This window comes from Ictidomys tridecemlineatus, chromosome 11 (genome assembly GCF_052094955.1).
Source record: "Ictidomys tridecemlineatus isolate mIctTri1 chromosome 11, mIctTri1.hap1, whole genome shotgun sequence".
Classification (NCBI taxonomy): Eukaryota; Metazoa; Chordata; class Mammalia; order Rodentia; family Sciuridae; genus Ictidomys; species Ictidomys tridecemlineatus.
Window position 1 is genome coordinate 52851753 of NC_135487.1, and position 19994 is coordinate 52871746.

General features: G+C 36.6%; 1 protein-coding gene across 4 annotated transcripts; it reads right to left on the reverse strand.

Moving 5' to 3' along the window:
• Positions 1–20: 20 nt before the first annotated feature.
• Serbp1 (SERPINE1 mRNA binding protein 1) lies at positions 21–15443 on the reverse strand. 4 transcript variants are annotated; one of them, XM_005332366.5, is made up of 8 exons: positions 15015–15443; positions 11695–11845; positions 10994–11134; positions 10790–10861; positions 10158–10277; positions 5566–5743; positions 1899–2072; positions 21–434 (listed from the first exon to the last, which is right to left on the reverse strand). In XM_005332366.5, the coding sequence occupies exons 1-8, from the start codon at positions 15325–15327 to the stop codon at positions 378–380; spliced, it is 1206 nt and encodes a 401-aa protein (XP_005332423.1). In that variant the 5' UTR covers positions 15328–15443; the 3' UTR covers positions 21–377. The 4 variants fall into 4 exon arrangements, with proteins under 4 accessions (XP_005332423.1, XP_005332422.1, XP_005332425.1 ...); XM_005332365.5 differs by having other exon boundaries at positions 10790–10879; XM_005332368.4 differs by having other exon boundaries at positions 10158–10232; positions 15015–15442.
• Between the last annotated feature and the right edge of the window lie 4551 nt (positions 15444–19994).

Consider the following 19994-nt stretch of genomic DNA (forward strand, 5'->3'; position numbering starts at 1 on the left):
AACACAAATGAAGTGAAAGCTTTAAACTGGTACACACTGTTCACACCTATATTTCAAGTTTGGAAATGCATATTTGCAAGCAGCAATACAAAAGTATTCATGAAGAATGCATAATCTCTGAAAATTATGAAAACATCCCTGCTACCAATACATTTCTAAATACAAAACTGACTACCATATTTGTTACTTCTGTGTAGCAAGAGAAGTTCATTTTCAAAACAGATAAAATTCAGTCTTTAGGTGTGAATGGTATGAATGACAGTCTTTTTTTTTTTTTTTTTTTTTTTAAATTTCTTAGTCGTTTGGGATCCTTAAGCATGCAAAAGCTTTGAACAGGAGGGTCCACAAAGGAACCAGGGTTGTCTTATGGCATCCAGTTAAGCCAGAGCTGGGAATGCCTCTGGGTCATCCACATCAGGGGCAGAAGCACTCGACTGAAAAAGAAATAAACCAAGATTAACAAAACCAATTTGTAATTGGGAGAACATCTAAATCCTTAATCAAAAAACACAAATAAAGTGAAGAAAGCTTTCACTGGCATACACTGTTCACAACTATATTTCAAGTTTGGAATAAAAATCCCCTAGTAACAGCATGGATTGTTTTAAATTATAGGTCTATTTAGATGGGATATGGACTTTTTTTTTTTTTTTTGCGCTTTGTTCTTTACTATTCTTGTATTTTTTCCACTTGCTCAAGTAAAAAAGCATCAATATGAAAGCTGGTCAAGAAACCAATTAGCTGCTGGGAATCACAGTGCACACCTCTAATTCCAGCATCTCAGGAAAGTAAGGCAAGAGAATTGCATGTTTAGTCCAGCCCTGGCAACTTAGCAAGACCTTGTCTGGGGTGTATATAGCTCAATGATAGGATCCCTAGTTCAATCCCAGTCCTCGAGCCTCCCCCACCCCCAAAATCAATTAGCAATCTTTAAGCAGCACATTCATCAATGCTGGAAGGGGGCTCAACTGCTATTTACAACCTAAAGTACAAATAACAACAAATGTAAAAATAATTCACAGGGCCATATATAACACATTTGTCTTTAAAAAGAAAGTGTCAGAGGAAAAAAAATAAACTTCAATAGATTATCATTGATAACTATAATATAGTTATCATTATAATTAAGCACTGACAAAATCAATATGATCTTTTTTTTAAAAGCAGGTGCTGAAAATTCAGGAAGGTTACTTACAACCTTCTGAACCATAAGGCAAAAGTGTTCCAAAGATTACCTCTAATATTTTTTGCATCAGGCAGATCTGACCCAATTACCTGGGATCTACAAATTATTTAAGAATTTGTTTTATGCAAGGTACTAAAGAGATTACAAAAGCACAAAAATATATCTCAGCTCACAGAACAGTTTAGTAAGAAATAAAAAACAAAAAAAAGTCTTACAATCATGTGCTATACATAAACTGTACAATGAACACCAATGTGATATTAGTTGCTGAGATCTAAAAAGCAGTACAAAATTACTAAAGAAAACAAACATATTTCAGGTAGACCTCAGCAAATGCTTACAATCAATTTGATTCCCTGTACCTCAATTTCCTCCATGAGGATGTTACCACAGTAACAACTAAATGAAATATATAAAAAGCCTCACATAACACTATGACTAGCCCCTACTAAGAACTCAGTACAGTGTGGGGTTGGGGATATAGCTCAGTTGGTAGAGTGCTTGCCTTGTATGCATAAGGCCCTAGGTTCAATTCCTAGCAACAACAACGAAAAAAGTAAGTACTTTAAACAAAAAAATAATTTGAAATGTTGACTCTTGAAAGCATGTGAACTTCTTTTTCTACTTCTTCCGATATTCCAAAAAGGACCCAGCCAGTGATTTACTAGAAAAGGTCCTTACATTATTTGAAAGGGATAGTCTTTAAGATTACCTTGTCAGTCCTGCTGCCACGGTTTGGGCGTCCACCACGCCCACGCCCACCTCGTCCTCCCCTGCCACCACGTCCTGGGCGGCCTAGATCTCCAAAATTGATCTCCAGCTGAGATGTTATGTCATTTGCTGGCTTCCGGAAATGATGGTCCATAACCGAATCTTCAGCGTGAGCCTAATAAATGTTAAGGAAGAGTCACTGGGTAATGCATAAGAAAGTCATGTTGGAAATTTTTCTGAGTAATGAGCTTTCTTCTAAAAACGCTAGCTCTACAACCTGTACTTTGTGTGATCACCATCTCTTAGGTTTGTTAGCTTTGCACTCAGCAAAAGTTGATTTCATAGTAAGAATTCCCTTCATTTTATCTTATATTTCCATGTAAGCTGGAAAGCTATAAACTCAAGTGAAATACTAAACAAGAGGGGAACCCTGAAATGCTGTGCACACAAAAAAACCCCACATCTTAAAGGTACCAAAGGAACTTTCTTAAAAATGAAGTGTTTGTAATATCCAGATTTTCTTTCATATATGAGAAAAAGGTTAAAAGGAAAAAAAAATCTTTATAATGCTTACCACCTCATTTCTTGTATGTTTGGGATGTACGGGGCTTCAATCTTCTAACTAGAAGTTTACTTTCCCCCCGCAAATATACATATAATTTATACCTTTTTCTGAAGGGACTATGAGCATTTTGTTCTTTCTAACCAACTTAAATATCCTGTCAAAAACCACGCTTTTAAAGTACAAATTTTTGTTTTGCATCCATGCTTTCATCATTGATACTCAAATGTCATCTCTATTCCACACAATATAAAGGCAATAGAAGGTTCTTTTAATATTAAAGGAACCAAAAAGAAATGTAAATCCACAAAACACTAGCAAATTAAAAGTCAAATCTTTTTAAATGCTTGCTATTTCAAATCAATGGTATCAATGCATTCATTAACAGAGCTTTTCTCTTTCTTTCTTAAGTTTCTGGAAAATAGAACCAAATAACTGGTGGCTACAGCAGAAAAAGTTTGTATGTTCAAGGGACATCTCTAACTTCTTAAGACAATTACTAGAATAGGAAAAAAAAATCTAGCAGTTTTCTAGAGCATTTAGAGAATCATAACAAGAAATAGTACCCTTAAGTTCTATCAGTAACACAATAACTCAGCTCTCCATTTCTACAGCCATGTTCCCCCCCCCACCTCACATTTGTCATGAAGACACATAAAAGTATTATATACAACATTACAACATTCTTTTTTTTTTAATTTTTAACATTTTATTTTTTAGTTTTCGGCGGACACAACATCTTTCTTTGTCTGTGGTGCTGAGGATCGCAAGCATACCAAGCAAGCGCGCTACCGCTTGAGCCACATCCCCAGCCCTATATACAATATTCTTGAAGGCCAAAATATTCAAGAACGGTAAGGCTAGGCCTGATTCACAAAGACTAATTCAAAGACACAAACACTTAGGAGTGACTTAATGTATATTAAGTTTCAAAGTTATTCATTACCAATTTCACATTTTATAATTTTTAGAAATGTCAAATCTTACCTTATACAATTTGGTAGTCCCCCAATCCACAGGGGATAATACATCCCAAGACCAACTACTAGGGATTGCCTGAACTACAGATAGTACCAAATCCTACAAATATTGTTTTTTCCTATACGCAGGCTACTGAATGACTAGAACGTAGTGTACACACTGTGGGTACACACGACAAAGGGATGATTTACATCCCTGGAACAAGAGTTAAAAAGCGTGAGATTCCATCATACTACTCAGAAAGAATGAATGAAATTTACATTTGATTGTGTATTTCTGGAAATAAAGCAGAGGTAAGGAGGCACTACTGTAGTTATATTAAAATATAACTAGCCTAATGTCCATGATATGCATGAAACTGTAGGATATTAATGAAATTACCTAAAATTACAATTAGAGTTGTATGGGGAAAAGACCAGTTGGGACACCCAAAAGATAAGAATAGGTAAACCTCTTTTTTTTAATATTTATTTTTTAGGTGTAGTTAGACACAGTGCCTTTATTTTACTTATTTATTTTTATGTGGTGCTGAGGATCGAACCCAGATCCTCACGTGTGCTAGTCAAGCACTCTACTGCTGAACTACAACCCCAGCCCCAAGAATAGGGAGTTCAGTAATTGGTTCACATGAACACTCTCCTTTAAGGTATGTCCATGGTTCTTGAAAAAGATATTTTTATACTGTTCTACTCAAATACAATTTTATCTGTAAGATTTTTTTTAAAAAAGTGCTGTAATAATGCAAATTTTTTTCTATAAGACTTGACAATGTCTTCATTTATTCATTTTATGATGTTAAAAATCATTTTTTCTCTAAACTTAAAATACACTGGTATTTTAAACCTCAATATTATTCATGTTTCTCAAGCTTGTCTCATTGTCATTTTTATGTTTAATAAAGATCTTACTAAGGACTTGGTAGGCAGAGGGGCTTAATGGTAGAGGTTGTTTGGCCTGTGACGCCCTAAATTCAATCCCCAGCACTAAAAGTAAATTTTTAAAGTCTTACTGAATTCTTTTTTATTATGGGTTGCTGATGCCTTCATAAAACTTTAAAGCTTACTTTGGATTTCTGGTAGTCAGATTTATGACACAAATATGAATAAATGTCAAAAGGTTAAAAGTTAATAGAGAAAAGAATTTAGAAGAAATAATGTAGTATTTTGGCCAATATCCCATACTTAGACAAACCTTAATAGGATGTACACTGGGACAATTCCTGTAAGAACACGCCCCAAAGCTTGAACAGAAGCTACCAAATGTGACTTTCTAAAATATTTTCATTAGTTTCCATGTTTCTCAAAGAAAAAAGGAAACTCATAAATTGATCATTTGATCTTCATAAGAGATCATCTTCAATAAAGAGCAGCATTTGTAGCATTTACTGAGAGTTCTAACCATTACACATGCACAGCCAGACAATCTTAAAAGGTTATTAGCCAGGCACGTTGGTACATACCTATATTCCCAGCTACTTGGGAGGTGGCAGGATTGCCAAATTCAAGGCCCGTCTTATCATCTTAGCAAAACACTATCTCAAAACACACACTTGGGGGGCACACACCCCCCACCCTCCCTCCAGATATAGGTCAATGGTAGAATGCCCCCAGGTTCAATATCCAGTTCTAACAAAGAAAGAACAAATGAAGCCACTTATTTTTTAGGTTAAACTATAAGAAAATGCCAATGTTTCAATTAAACTACAGCTTTAAGAAGAAGAAATATTTTTTTAAAAACACTGTCAGGGCTGAGTTGTGCCTCAGTGGTAAAGTGCTTGCCTCGCATGTGTGAGGCACTGGGTTTGATTCTCAGCACCACATATAAATAAAATACAGGTCCACTGACAACTAACAAAATATTTTTAAAAACCACCAAGTCATTCAATAAGCCATTAAGAGATTTTTAGAAAAAATACTACCATATTAAATTCAATTATGGATTAATAAACGAACTAAATTTTTTATAGCAAAGTAATTTAGTTTCCTTTTTGAGCAAGTTATCTGTCCCAAATGATCCGATGTAAAGCTTTTGCAAAAAATATTTTCCATATGAAATTTAATGTGAAAACTATAAACAGTTCAAATCACATCTGAATATTTTCAAACATCACAAATTTTAATTTTACCTCTTCACTCTTTGATTTATGAAGAACAAATCCCTTCTTCCATTGCCCATCAGCACCTTCATTTGGTTTTCGGATATTAAATTCTACTTTTGCACGGTCTTTATTTTGAATAGCCTTCCATTCATCCAAAGTCATCTCTTTTGGACCCTCTTCCTTAACTTCTTCAACTTCGTTTTCCCTGTGAAAAGATGTTTAAATTTTATACCTGGTAGACAATTGGCGTAATTTTTACTAAAATACCTCAAATATATTATAAGGAAATTAATAATGACTGGTTACTAATCTTTTAGAGAAAAATTATCATATCCAAGGGCAAAGGTATTAGTTTTTCTATGTAATCCAATGACTAACATAACATGACAGAGACCAAGAATTCAGTGTTCGTTGATAAGCATAAGTATCTGAGGATTATACAATATATCTTCATATACTTTTTATTTTGGGCGGTATGGAGCGGGGGCTAACTGGTGATTGGACCCAGTGACACTTTACCTCTAGGCTATCCATAATCATCTTCTTTTTTAATCTTTTTTTTTTTTAAAGAGGGACAGAATGCCTTTATTTATTTTATGCACTGCTAAGATTCAAACCCAGTGCCTCAAGTGTTAGGCACTCTGCCCCAGCCCCCTAATCATTTTTATTTTGAGACAGGGTCTAAACTGCTAAGACTGGCCTCAAACTTGCAATCCTCCAGCCTCAATCTCCCAATCTGCTTGTATCAAAGTTGTGCATGACATGCTCAGCTCTTCATAAACTCTTAAATGATTTCTTATCAGTAACACAATCTTAAATTGGCCTTATTATTCCTTACACTTCTTTAAAACTATACCCTTTGATATGGTTAAAATATCTTCTCCTAAAATGTGTTTTCATTTTCCATAATTCCCCACAATATATAACTCAAAACGGGTTATGATCGAAGATGCACAGTAAGACACCAGACTTCACATTGTGCAATATAAAAGAAATGTTTCTCTTTATTCTAGCAACCTGTACTCAAGGCAAAGTAAAACAAAAGTTTCCACAAATCCCAAAATCTACTCCAACTTTTCAAACCAACCTGAATATGGAACAGAAGACTTAAGTTTCACTGGTTATCAAACTGTTCATAAAACTGTTCAATATTTAATACCAAATTAGTTATTTTCAAATGTAATTCTCAGGTTATAACTATTTTATTGTTAGCCTTTCCTCTTTTTTTTTTTTTTTTTTTTTTTTACAAAGCACTAGAAATCCATTATTTTAGTCTAATCTCAAATTTCCAATTGTCATCAAACAACTTGTTTGCTATTTTGGGAACCTAGCGTCTTTCCAAAGATAGCAAGTGATTTAGTTAGCCTTAGTACTCAAATTTCTCTCCTAAAGCCACTCTTTGCTTTTATACAAACCCCATTTTAAAACTTCCTAGAAGTTTATACATAACTGGATGGGATCTTGGGCACAAAGTTCAAGTTTGTCAGTTTACTCCAAAGACTGAGGCAGGAGGATCATGAGTTCAAAGCCAGCTTCAGCAACTTAGTGAGGCTCTAGGCAACTCAGCAAGACTCAAATACAAAAAAGGGCTGGGGATGTGGCTCTCTGGCTTAGTGGTTAAGTGCCCCAGGTTCAATCCCCATACCAAATACATACATATATACAAACCAGTTCTGGTCCTTAATTGTGACACAGCCAAGGTCAGAATTTAGCATACCTTTGATCACTGTAAGAATCAAATGAGAACCAAACAGAAGCTCTGGAAACTATGAGTTAGGATGTACTTATTAAATTTACATTTCCATATGCAAAGCACAATACCATATTCAATTTCTCCCCTACTCTAGAGTAAGAGTAGACCTAGCAGCTTGGGAGGCTACAACAGGAGCATCTCAAATTCAAATCCAGCCTCAGCAGCTCAGTGAGGCCCCAAGCAACTTGGTGGCTCAATGATTAAGCACCCCTGGGTTCAATCCTTGGTACCTTTTTTTTTTATTATTAGAATAAGAGTAGAGACTGCTCTGACGTGATCATTATTTTCTTTACATCAATGATCGCCGATTTCATTCCTGGGTCCTGAGTTAAGGATTGTCTCCAATACCCTACTGATGCATCATTTCCTCCTGGAAAATAGTTACGATCTTTGTGGATCACTCAAAGTGAATTGATCACAAGCTCTTTATTAAAGCAATTGTTGTGCTGAATAATGTTACACTGAGTTCATCTAACTTAAATTACTATTTCATTGTTTACCACACAAAATTATGATTCCACATAGTTTCAAATAAATATTACTCCAAGTGCAAAACTTCCTAACATCACATGCATTTTTATCTACTCTCTCCAACAGTAAACAACTTTTCCTTATGCCAACAGGCCCAGGGAATATAATGAACAGAGCAATTTTCTTCCTGGAAAAAGGAAAAATGTAGAATGGGCATCCTTTCACTGATTGATTTGGATGTTGTCTCTGAACACAGAACCACTGACCTACATAAAAAGACACAGAGCCTATGAAACAGAGCAAAGAACTAAAAAGTGAATCCATATATTTAGAACCAACTGATTTTTGACAGATGCCAAGAATATACACTGGAAAAAGGACAATCATTTCAATTAATAGTGCTGGAAAAACAGTCTAGGAAGACAGGAAAATGAAACTGGATCCCCAATCACAAAAACCAATTCAAAATGGATCAAAGACTTAAGTGGAAGAAATACTTCAGGGAATTGGCACAGAGCTTTTTTGGAATGACCCCAAAAGCGCAGGCAATAGAAACAAAAAATTGGCAAATGGAATTACATTAAACTAAACAGCTTCTACACAGCAAAGGAAGCAACCAAAGTGAAGAGACAACCTACAGAATGGAAGAAAATATTTACAATATTTGCAAACTATTTGCCTAACAAAGGATTAGCAAGAATGCATACCGTACTCAATTCGATATCAAAATATTCGATATCAAAATAACACATAATCTGATCAAAAACATGGGAAAATGATATTAACAGACATTTCTTCAAAGATATACAAATGGACAAGTTATGAAAAAATGCCAACCATCATTAATCATCTGTAAAATGAAAATCAAAAGCACAATGAGACATGATATCTCACCCTAGTTAGAAGAGCTATTATCAAGAAGATTAAAAACTGGGCTGGGGTTATGGCTTAGTGGTAGAGCACTTGCCTAGTACACTTGAGGCACCGGGTTTGATTCTCAGCACCACATGTATATAAACAACAATTAATTTAAAAAGACAAAAATTTTAAAATGCTGGTGAAGATGCAGAGAAAAGAGAACTCGCACACAGTTAGTGGAAATTTAAATTGGTACAACTTTAATGGAAAGCAGTCCCCAAAAGAAAGAATGGTTATGTACCTAAAGAAAAATATAATTGGTAAGTCAAAGAGACACCTGAACCCCATGTTTATTGCAGCACTATTCAAAGCAACCAAGACATACTATCAACCAATGTGTCCACTGATGGAAAAAAGAATAAACAAACTGTGGTATATAAACACACAATCAAATATTATTCAACCATAAAAAGAATGAAATCCTATTTTTGCAGTTAACATTGATGGAACTGGAGGACTTACAAATAAAGCAGACTGTTAATACTACACAGAATCCCATAAATACATAAAATTATTACATATCAACTAAACATTTTCAGGAAAAAAAACTGACCAAAATAATCTATAGTCCAAGACTTTAAATCACAACTTACTAAAACAAATGACTAGAATATAACTTATCCTTGGACTGATAAAAAGTTTTAGGAAGGTAAATTCTTTTTTTTTTTTTTCCGATACTGGGGATTAAAGCCTGGGCCACCTAACCACTGAGCCACATCCCTATCCACTACCTCCTTTTTTATATTTTATTTAGAGACAAAGTCTAGTTGTTAAGGACCTCACTAAATTGCTAATGCTGGCTTTGAACTCATAATCCTGCTTCAGCCTCCCACACCATTGGTATTATAATTGTGTGACACTGTGCCCAGCTATGGAGGTAAATTATTTCTATCAGGAAAACTTTAATCTTAAAACAACTCTCACCCTTGAAAAAACAAAAACTTTAAAATTATACAACTGTAAAATGTCAAAATTACTTCAGACTTAAGTACTATGAGTTCCTATTACCCCAACAATTCACACTAACTTTTAAAAATCCCCTGCTTTAGCTTCTAGTTTTACCTACTCAATGTTTTAGAACAACTACCACTTAGAATTAAAACATTTCTATCAAATTAGATAATTACAGATGCACAGCACCTTATTCCTATTTTTCCATTATCAGGTTACAATAGATCTTTTTTTTTTCCTTTGGTTAGGATTAGTAGGTTTCACTAAAATATATACACTCCTTATGACAATGGTATTTAACTAATCAAATGGAAGTTACCATTAAGATATCCCATTTTCAAACCATTAGAGCCAACATTACATGTAGGTGTAAAGCACTATTTTAAATATTATTTGATGAGAGGACAACAAAAATATTTTTATCAAAGAAGCATTAAATAACAGTATTAGATCTGAGTTACCTTATTGGTTAACCAGACTGATTTCAAAGTTATATAGCATTACCACCTCATACAAAATCACTTACTTATTTTCAGTATCTGCCACTGGATGTTCTTCACCTTCAGGTGTTTCCTCAGTCGCATTTGATTGATCCAAGTCACTGCAATTATAAGATATTTGTTTCTGAATGTATTTGGGGGACTCTCTAAGGAAAGAAAGAAAAAGAAAAGCATCTAGGTCCATTTACATGTAGTTGAAAGAGTTTGCGTACAATAACAAAAATTTCTACATTAAGTTTTCCTGCTAAAATTCTCTACTAGAGAAAAACAATATAAACCACTGGTTAAGTTAGTTCACATACTTTTAAATCAAAGTTTTATTGGCTTATCATTTTTTTAAGTATTAAAGTCCAATAGTTAGAATAGAACTTATTAAACTCAAAGAAATTAGAACATCCAAATAATTCCAATGAAAAGCTATATATTCATACAAAAAATCAGTAACATACTGATGTGTAGAAAAATTGGTCATTCAATATAGTATAACCCAAACTATCCCATAAGACATTATCTTATTTAATAATAGTTGAGACTAGAGCATACATTCTATCTCAAACAAAATTTAATACACGTATAGTTATCTCTAGAAAACTTGTTTTAAACTTGCATCTAGTAAAGGATCAGTTTTATTGAAATTTTTAAAAATCAGAATACCAACGTTAATTCATCTTTGACAGTTCCCCAGTTGTGAGATCCGCTACCTCCACGTTTATCCTCATGCTTCAGGCCACTGTAATGTGAAAAAGAACTAACAAAACTGAGTTAACATAATAATCTTTAGTTTTAGAAATTCAAATTTTATTTTGTATTAAATTAACACATTAAAATGTAAAAATGAAATAATAACCAATATAAGACTTACGATCTATCACTTCCACTATGCCTATCAAATTCACGTTTGCCACGAGAATCAAATCCATCTCCTCGACCCATTCCACGTCCGCGGCCTCCTCGACCCCTTCCAAGACCACCACGACCTCGGATGGGTCGGTCAATAATTGGTCTACAATACAAATTTTAAAAGTATACCTTTGAGGTTTCAAGAAAAAGGAATAGGAGAAAAAAAGCTCAAAAATACAGAACATGCTTACTGGCTCATAACCCAACAGCTAAATACATACTTCAGAAAATTTAAGTGTATTTCTAAACATGTGAACTGTGAAAACCCTCTCCCAACAAATTATTTTAGCATTTTGTAAAACACTACCAGTGCATATACCTTTTCATTTTTATTCACTGTATCGAACCTGCTATTCACCAATACACTTAAAATACATACAACCTACATATCAAGTAATTTGTTTTACTAGGAGCAATTAACCAACAGTATTATTCTTTTAAAAACACCTAGGAAGAGTAAGGGGGGAAAAAAGATCTAAGTTTCAAGTGTTATCCAAAGGTCTAAGTATAACAATCCTCACATTCAAGATGTTCTCTGGAAAAAATGACAGAAATAATCAGTAACACTGCTTGCTACCTGGAAATTATGCCCAATTTATAGCTTCACGTTAAGATGCAAACATAGCCAACAAAACGTGAAGAGACTTTCTTTTAAAATCTTACCTATCAACTGAAAATTCACCTCCTTCACCCTTTTCTTCAAGTGGCTTATCAAATCTCCTTTCACGAGGCGGTCGCCTTTCTAGTCTTCTATCAATTATTTTCCCTTCACCCTGAAGTTGTTGATCAGGTCTTCTTCCAACACGTCTTATTCCTAAAAGGACAAATAACCAGCAGAAACAAATTATCTTTGCAAAAACAAAATTTAAGCCAAGGCCATTAAAAAGGCAAACACTGGGCATCCCCAATGTATAACAAAGTACTTTAAGGAAATTCCTACTTATTTTTTAACTTAAATCTAGTTTGCCACCCCCAGCAAGCATTTTCTATAATGCCTTAGAAGTCATTTGGACAGCCATTACTCTTTCCAAAATGTCAGTCTCTTAATAAAAAATATTAGGTTGGGGGTATAGTTCAGGGTGAGGCACTTGCAAAAGTATCTTCCCCACCCCCCCAAAGAATCAGGAAATAAAACAAAAACAAAACACTTTAAGCAATATATATAAAAAAAATAGGGAGAATAAGGGTGTAGCTCAGTGATACAGCATGTGTTAGCATGTACAAGGTCCTAGGATCAGCACGTACACACGGAGAGGAAACTTATGGCACTAAATGACAGCTGAAGGACTTACTGATTTTTCCCATTACCACTGTTTTCCTGTTAATATCTGATGTCCATAGCCCAATAAGGAAACAAATATGAATTACTGATGGCCTTAGGAATAAATAGATGATGGTTAAATACATGACTAAAATTTCAGGTATGGTGTAATTCCCAAGTCAGTTCTGACAAAGTCAAAAATAAGCTGAGAAACGGATTTTACAAGATCTTAAATTACTTCACGTTGATTCTTTCGAAGAAAGTAAAATACCATCACTATATATCCAATTGCTCACATGCCTGTAACTAGAACAAAACTGCAATTATCTATTTTTTTTTTAAATAAAACTTTAAGCTTCAATCCCTGAAAACTCTCAGGACAAACCACAAATACAGACCTTACACCAAAACATTTAAATGAATTTCATCAGAAGTATAATGGTTGGGGCGGAGCTATGCAACTAGTCCTTATAATGATATCCAAGCCAAACACACCCAAATGAACAATGACTGGCTTCCCCACCCAACATTCAGCATTAGTCCTACAAAAATCTAAAAAACTTATTGCCAACACAAAAAATAAACTCATCTAACGAAATGATTGATTTTTAAAAAAATGTAAGCTTCATCTGATGTACTTATCTCTACTCACAAATTAAATGCACTAGATTCCACACTTTTTATTACACACACATACCATACACCAAAAGCCTACACTACACTCAGTGAGTGACTTTCTACTTCATCAATTCTCAATTTCTTCAAATGCACAAAGAACAAACTCTAAAATTTGCATAAGACAAACATTAAACAATTCTATAAAGTACATCTAGAATTGTGATCAAATCAGAGTACCTTAGGGATTTTTAATAGAGATTTTGTTTACAGGTCTGTCTCTCCTCAATAACAGAATACTGACAGGTGAAAGGTTTTGAAAATGAGTATTTGTCATCCAACATTTTCCCTACATTTATAAGCTTGTGTTTTATCCAACTTCAGGTTAAGACTGCAAGTGCTCTGAGATACTCAGGAAAATATTGATAGCTAATATGAAATAGTTTTCCCAAGAAAGAATGTCAAAATCAATCCTCCTTATAAATTTACAAAATAATTTCCTATAATTGCAACATGAAATAAGAACTCATTTCATGGATGTGCTTCATGGTCAAAACAACTTAAGTACTTAAATCATGTTTCATGCTTTGAACATTTAAAATGAACACATTCATCAGGTGCACCTTTGATTTGTTTTAGACTCATTTTTTTCATGTAATTTCTTTGAATTAGTGTGATCAAGGATCAGCATAGTGTAATTAATCACACAAGCCAGAGTTCCTTAACACTGGAATTAAATGCTTTATTCAACTGTGATAAGACTGCCATAAAGCTTAATTGGCTGAATAGATACTTGGCCTAAGTGGTGTATACATGCTTTCTAATACTACAACTTAAGCCTTCTTCTCTCCAGTCTATAATTTTAACACAGGAATTTTTCTTTCCTTCTATTCACCACCTAGATCTAGATTTTTTTCATTCCAATCCCCACAAAAGACCATTTAAAAAATATTCTAAGAGATACCTAGCACAAGCTAATGAGAAACAACCACTTTCAGGAGCACGTGGCAGCAAGGAGTAATTTCAACTTTCAACATATAAAGGCAATTCTAAAGATTCCTGAAATCTACTTGTTACTGATCATACTCGATTTTTTTCTTATCCCCAACTGTTTTGCTCTTTTTCATTCACAAGAAACTAGTAAGGAGGAAGAATGCAAAAATTACAACCCTGTAAAACTCAGTGCCCTGGAACTACTACTAACTGCCTGCAAAATCCTGACCATGCTTCACGCACATGTTGAGGAAAAGCTGCACTCTAAAGAGGTGTGCAGCGGAAAGGTTTGACAGCCTCTGCACTTTCACCCACGAGGTCCAGACCCAGTCAGACCATTTGAAATGGTGAGTGCACATTCGGGAGAATGGATCTTGACACGAGGGCAAGCCTCAAGATTTCCTGCAATAACCAGTCTTCATTCAGCATTCTGCTTAAGCGAGTGTAGCCAAATTCCTCTCTCCAATAGTATAATTCATTGAAGCAACTTATAATAATATTGTACGAGTTAAAGCAGAGGAGGGGAACAATAAAGCACAGATGGCACCTCAAACAGCATCTTACTTCACAATATCTAGTAGCCTTGAGGACAGAAGGGGCTCAAGTAGAAACTATGAGCCCCAGCTTTCTATGGGGGTACCCTGCGCCATCATGGGACAAGATGGCAGGGCAGGATCCTAAAGCAGAGATCAGGACTTCACAGGAGCACGCTGAGAAAGAGTTCTGCCCAGGAAGCAGCTGTGGATCCCAAGCTTCTCAGCAACTGCAAGAGGCTGCTAAAAAGCGGCTGGCTTCCCCTCACTCAGCCCATGCGCTCGCCCGCCAAGGAATCCGGCGGGAAGGCGTCAGCCCCGCAGCACCCGAGCTCGCACGCTCCCTGCTCCCAGTCAGGGGCGGGAAGGGGGTGGCTCCGCGAACCTTGCAGGCGGCGGCGTGAACTTGGGACTACCAAGCTCCCAGCACCTTCGCAGGACCTGGCTTTTGTCGCGTGGGGAAAACGTGGAGAAATCGGCGGCAAAGTCTCTCGCGGAGCCTCAGAGCTCCAGAAGCAAGTGGCAGTCCCCTCTCTCCTACCCTCTACCTCGGAACTCCCCACCTCCTACTCCGGCTTTACCTTCTTTCTTAAGAGCCACGGGCGGCTGCGTCTCCTCTTTCTTGTCAGCCACGCCAACGTTGGGGGGCAGTGGGTTCTTGCGGTCTTTCTGGGACTCTTTACGCAGCTGTTTGCCTGCCGCGTTGGAGTTGGTCTGGGCCGCGGCCTGAGCTGCGCTCTTGGCCCCAGGTCCCCCAACGCCGCCCCCGCCGGCTTCTTTTTTCTTGTTCTCTGCTGCTTTCAGCACCTCGAAGGGGTCCGATTCATCATCAAATAACTGGTCGAATCGGTTGGTGACCACGCAGCCGAAGCCTTCCTGTAGGTGCCCAGGCATGATGGTGGCTCGGCGGCGCGTTCCTCCACGGATTGCAGCGGGCCGCGCCGAGCCAAGAGCGCCTGCTTCAGCTCTTCCCACAAGATGGCCGGGCCGAGAGAGGGGGGCCGTCTTCTCTTCCGGCGCCAGGCACGCATCCGGGAGCGGCCAGCGTCGCAAGGCACTATGGGGCACGTAGGCCGGAGTCGTTTCTCTTGAGGTGGCTACCCGCGCAGGGACTACAATTCCCAGTGTGCACAGCTCGATAGCTCTTCGCGCGCGCCTGAGAGGCGGGATCTCGCAGTGCGAGTGAAGCGTGCGAGCTAGAGGAGAAGCTTGGTGGTGGGCGGAGTCCTGCCACCTGCTCTTGTCACTCTTAAACTCGCTAGGTCTTTAGTTACCCTGAGAACAGGAAAACGTGACGGCACATTTTGTTCACGAAAGTGCTCTGTCTTTGGTTTCACTCGCCCTGCCTCTAACCCAGGGCTAACTTTCTCCACCTCTGCGGGAGGGTCAAGGTGACTCCCAGACCTCACTACAGAGACTCGCAAACTTCCGGGGGAGGGGGTGCTGCACCGGCTTCCCTAAGGCTGCGCCCGGTCTGCCGCGAGTGCCTAACTACTCTGGTGCTGAAGTCCTTCGTTAGCACTCCATAACGAATTCATGCTCTTCTGTTTAATGTTAGGCGGAATACTGCGCTTCTTCTCTCGGGGACATGAACGCGGGTGCAGAAATAACCAAAAAAACAAGTGGAACTATCACATGGAAGTGTTGCGCGCCTTTCCCGGGCATTGCGACCGCTGCTTAAGAGCTGTTAAGCTTTGATAGTGCAGCACTAGGAGCTGTGCAAACCTCCAAAGAAGTGTGTAGATTCACTAGAATCATTCCAATTAATCGGTCTTTAGTATCCTGTAAGTCAAGGCTTATAGGTGGCCGTCGTGTTCGTAAATTGTACTCAAGATATGTTTTAGAGCATCTTGGGTGTACGCGTGAGGGGAAGAAAATACGTTCAAAATTCAGTTAATAATGAATTGGTATTGGTAGTAGTTAAGAATATTAAATCCCACTAAGACATTACAGTGACAAGGCTTATTCAAGCATATTTGATAACACTGTAAATGTTTAAATATGTGGTAATTGTAAAGCCTTTTTCCCTTGACATAAAATACAATAGAAAATGCATCTCTTGAAGTGACAGGTGCTAGGAATAGTTTAATCTCAACGTCTTGTTAGGAAAGTAGTTGCCTCCTTTTCACAGGTGATGGAACAATTTCAGAGGTAAAATGACTTACCAAGTTCAGACTTCTATATGTGCTGGTGCCAGGCATTAACTAACTCCACTATGAGAGTGTTGGCATCAACCCTTGAATCCAGTCTTTGCCCTGATAGAAGTTAGACAGTTACTGAATTTCCAGCATCTAATAAGGTTTCCTGTCAGGGTATTTTACATGGGTGAATGTAATATTATCAAATACTGAGATTTTAAATCAATTCCTTAAAAAGAAGGCAGTCACATTACATAAAAAATATCCTCAAGTATCCTATTTCCTATTTTTCTTGCCTCTCTATCCTCCCCAACTTCTCAAAGTTGTTTATTTCCCTGTTGTCTCAGTTCCTCCCACATTCACCCCCATCCCCCCCTCCCTTCCATGCCTCTGGTTTTTGTGACTCTAACCAAGAGATAATGGAGCTCTTATCCTTGTACTTCCCAAGTTTTGAAAATAGTTCAAGTGCAGTTTGGAAGCTCTCCATACTTCAGCAGCTTTGATTTTTTTTTTTTTTTTTTTTTTTTTTTTTGGTGTTGGATGGTGGTTACCAGGAATTGAACCCAGTGGTGCTTAACCACTGAGCAATATCCTCAGCCCTTTTTATTTTGAGATAGAGTCTTGCTAAGTTGCTTAAGACCTTACTAAATTACTGAGGTTGTCTTTGAACCTTCAATCCATCTGCCTCAGCCTCTTGAGATACTGAGACTATAGGTGTGTGCCACCTCATTGGGCTACATCAGCAGCTTTGAGGTATCTGCCACAAGAACAATATTAATAACTAATCTTGATATTTTACCATGGTCTTAGTGCAGTTTACATGTGTGACCTCGTTTAATCTTCACATCAACTCTATGAGAAAGGTGTTTTTATTCCCATTTTAAGGCAAGAAAAATGAAGCCCCAAAAGCTGAGTATCTTACCCACTATACTACAGTGTGGGGAGTGGGAAGAGCCGGTATGTAGTCATTTTTTTTTCTCCATTAAAGATCACTGGTTTCCCAGACAGATCCTCATGACCAACAAGCGTCATTATACTAAGAAATACGCAGTTCCCAAGGAGAATTGTCTAGCTATGAATTTATGAATCTCACTTATGATTCTCAGAGAATTTACCTATTAAGATAACTTTAAAATGTTATGAGTAAACATTTGTGGAAAAGGGGAGAATCTTGTAAGAAACTTTCTACCCTTCTCTCTTCCTGAATTTTGACTAGTCCAGAAAAGTTTTTAAAAGTCTATTTTAAAGTACAAATGAAGGTTAAGATGGTAAGTCTTTTATATCTTACAATTATTTTATAACTATTTTCACTAGTATTTCCTTAAAAAAAATTATAGTGGTAGGTAGAAAGAATGCCTTTATTTTACTTGTTTATTTTGATGTGGTGCTGAGGATGGAACCCAGTGCCACACACTGCTACTGAGCTAAAGCCCCAGCCCCTAATATTTTCTTTTTCCTAAGAAACAAAAATAGTCTTTAGGGCTGGAGATGTAGTTCAATGGTAGAGTTCTTGCCTAGCATGAATGAGGTCCTGGGTCTGACCTCCAGCACCAAAATACACGTGCATATCTATAGTCTTTAAAAATATTTAAAACTTTTACCACTGTCAGTAGGAAAATATTGGTGGAATGATCCTCAAAGGAGGAACAGAGACTTCCTGGAAGACTCTTATTCAAATTAAAAGCATGATTTGTAAAACAGCAAATTTGTTATAACACTGATTAAAAAATGTGACCTAAAATATCAGCTCTGTAGGAGTGCTTGAATCACATCATGTTCTTTGAAAAATACTCCTGCATCTTCACAGTATTATCTGTAGCAATCCTTTCTAAAGACTGTTCTAGCAATAAATGCTGAAAACTATCCAAATACCTTGATTAAATATCCAATACAGTTGTCCGATGTTAGCAAAACTGAGAAATAGAATATTATATATCTTTCCAGCCCTCACTTGCTTTAAGGATGCCAATACTCAATTCTCAGCCACATTGCAATCTTATGTTCATGCATTTTTAAATAATCAATGCTCTATTGTTACTATATGTAATAACTAAAAACTATTATAAGCTCTGTTCTAGACACTGTGCTGTATGTATATGCCTTATTCCTTTAATCTTCAGAATAATAATTATAAAATAAATAGTAGTACTACTTCTGTCCTTTTACCAGATAGGCAAACAGAGGTTAATACCTCTCCCAAATTCACCTTGACTAAAATCTAGGCAGTCAGTTTTTGTAGCGTGGGCACCCAATCTCAAGGGATATAGTCTTTCATCCTTATGTTGCTGCATATGTAGCAAAATAAAATTATTATTTTGTTCTTAACACTTTGGAGATATTAGAGACAACTGTCACATAAAAGTAAATAAGAGACGTTTTTAGTGTACTTGTAATATATAATGCATTTTGAAAACAAAACAAATAAAGGTGGTTCATGTGAAGAAAAGGGCAAATCCTCTGAGGATGGAATGCTAAGTATAACATTGCAGGTCTGGGCTCTTGCTAAAGTTAGAACATCAAAGATAAAAATAGAAATACACACTCCCTAATTTGCTACCTACTACTTTGAAGAGTGAGCCTCTTGATTTTTAACATCTAGTCCTTTTTTCTTACATTATCCTCTTTAAACAAACCAACAAAAACTAATCTTTAAAAAAAGAAAAAATAAAAACAGATTTATTGAGATATAATTTATAAGCCATTCAATTCGCCCATCTAAAGGGTACTATTCATAGTTTTTAGTATATTCACAGAGTTGCCTAATGATCACAGCTATCTAACTTTGGAACATTTTTATCATCCCCAAAAGAAATCCATACTCATTAGCAGTCACTTTTTATTCCCTCCATCCCCAGCCCTAGGCAACCACTAATGTACTTTCTTTCTCATATATTTAGCTGTTCTGCACATTTCATATAAATAGAAGCATACAATGTGTGGTCTTCTACTGCTGACTTCTTTCACTTTCCATAATGTTTTCAAGATTCATGCATGATGTAGTCTGAATCAATATTACATTCTTTCTTAAAGCTGAATAACATTCTATTGCATGAGTAAACTACATTTTGGAAATTTGGATATTTATATTTGGGCTATCATGAATAATACTATTATGAATATTTGCTTATAGGTTTTGTGTGGGCATGTGTTCACTTCTCTTGAATCTATGTTGAGAATGGAATTGCTGGTTCATGAGATAATGCCAAACTCCATTATTAACATGTTGAGGAACTGGCCAACTGTTTTCCAAAAAGGCTGCACCATTTAACAATTCCATCAACAATTATGAGGGTTCCAATTTCTTCATATCCTTACCAGCACTTATTATTGTCTGTGTTTTTTATTATAGCCATCCTAGTGGGTGTAAAGTCATATCTCATTGTGTTTTGGATTTTCACTTCCCTAATAATAATGATGGAACAT

Coding starts and splice junctions, on each gene's coding strand:
- Serbp1 (XM_005332365.5), bottom strand. CDS start 15,327: ATGCCTGGGCACCTACAGGAAGGCTTCGGCTGCGTGGTCACCAACCGA. Junction 10,278..10,789: donor ACTGTCAAAGATGAATTAAC/GTTGGTATTCTG, acceptor TTCTTTCCTTAG/AGAGTCCCCCAAATACATTC. Junction 2,073..5,565: donor ATAAATCAAAGAGTGAAGAG/GTAAAATTAAAA, acceptor AACATTTATTAG/GCTCACGCTGAAGATTCGGT.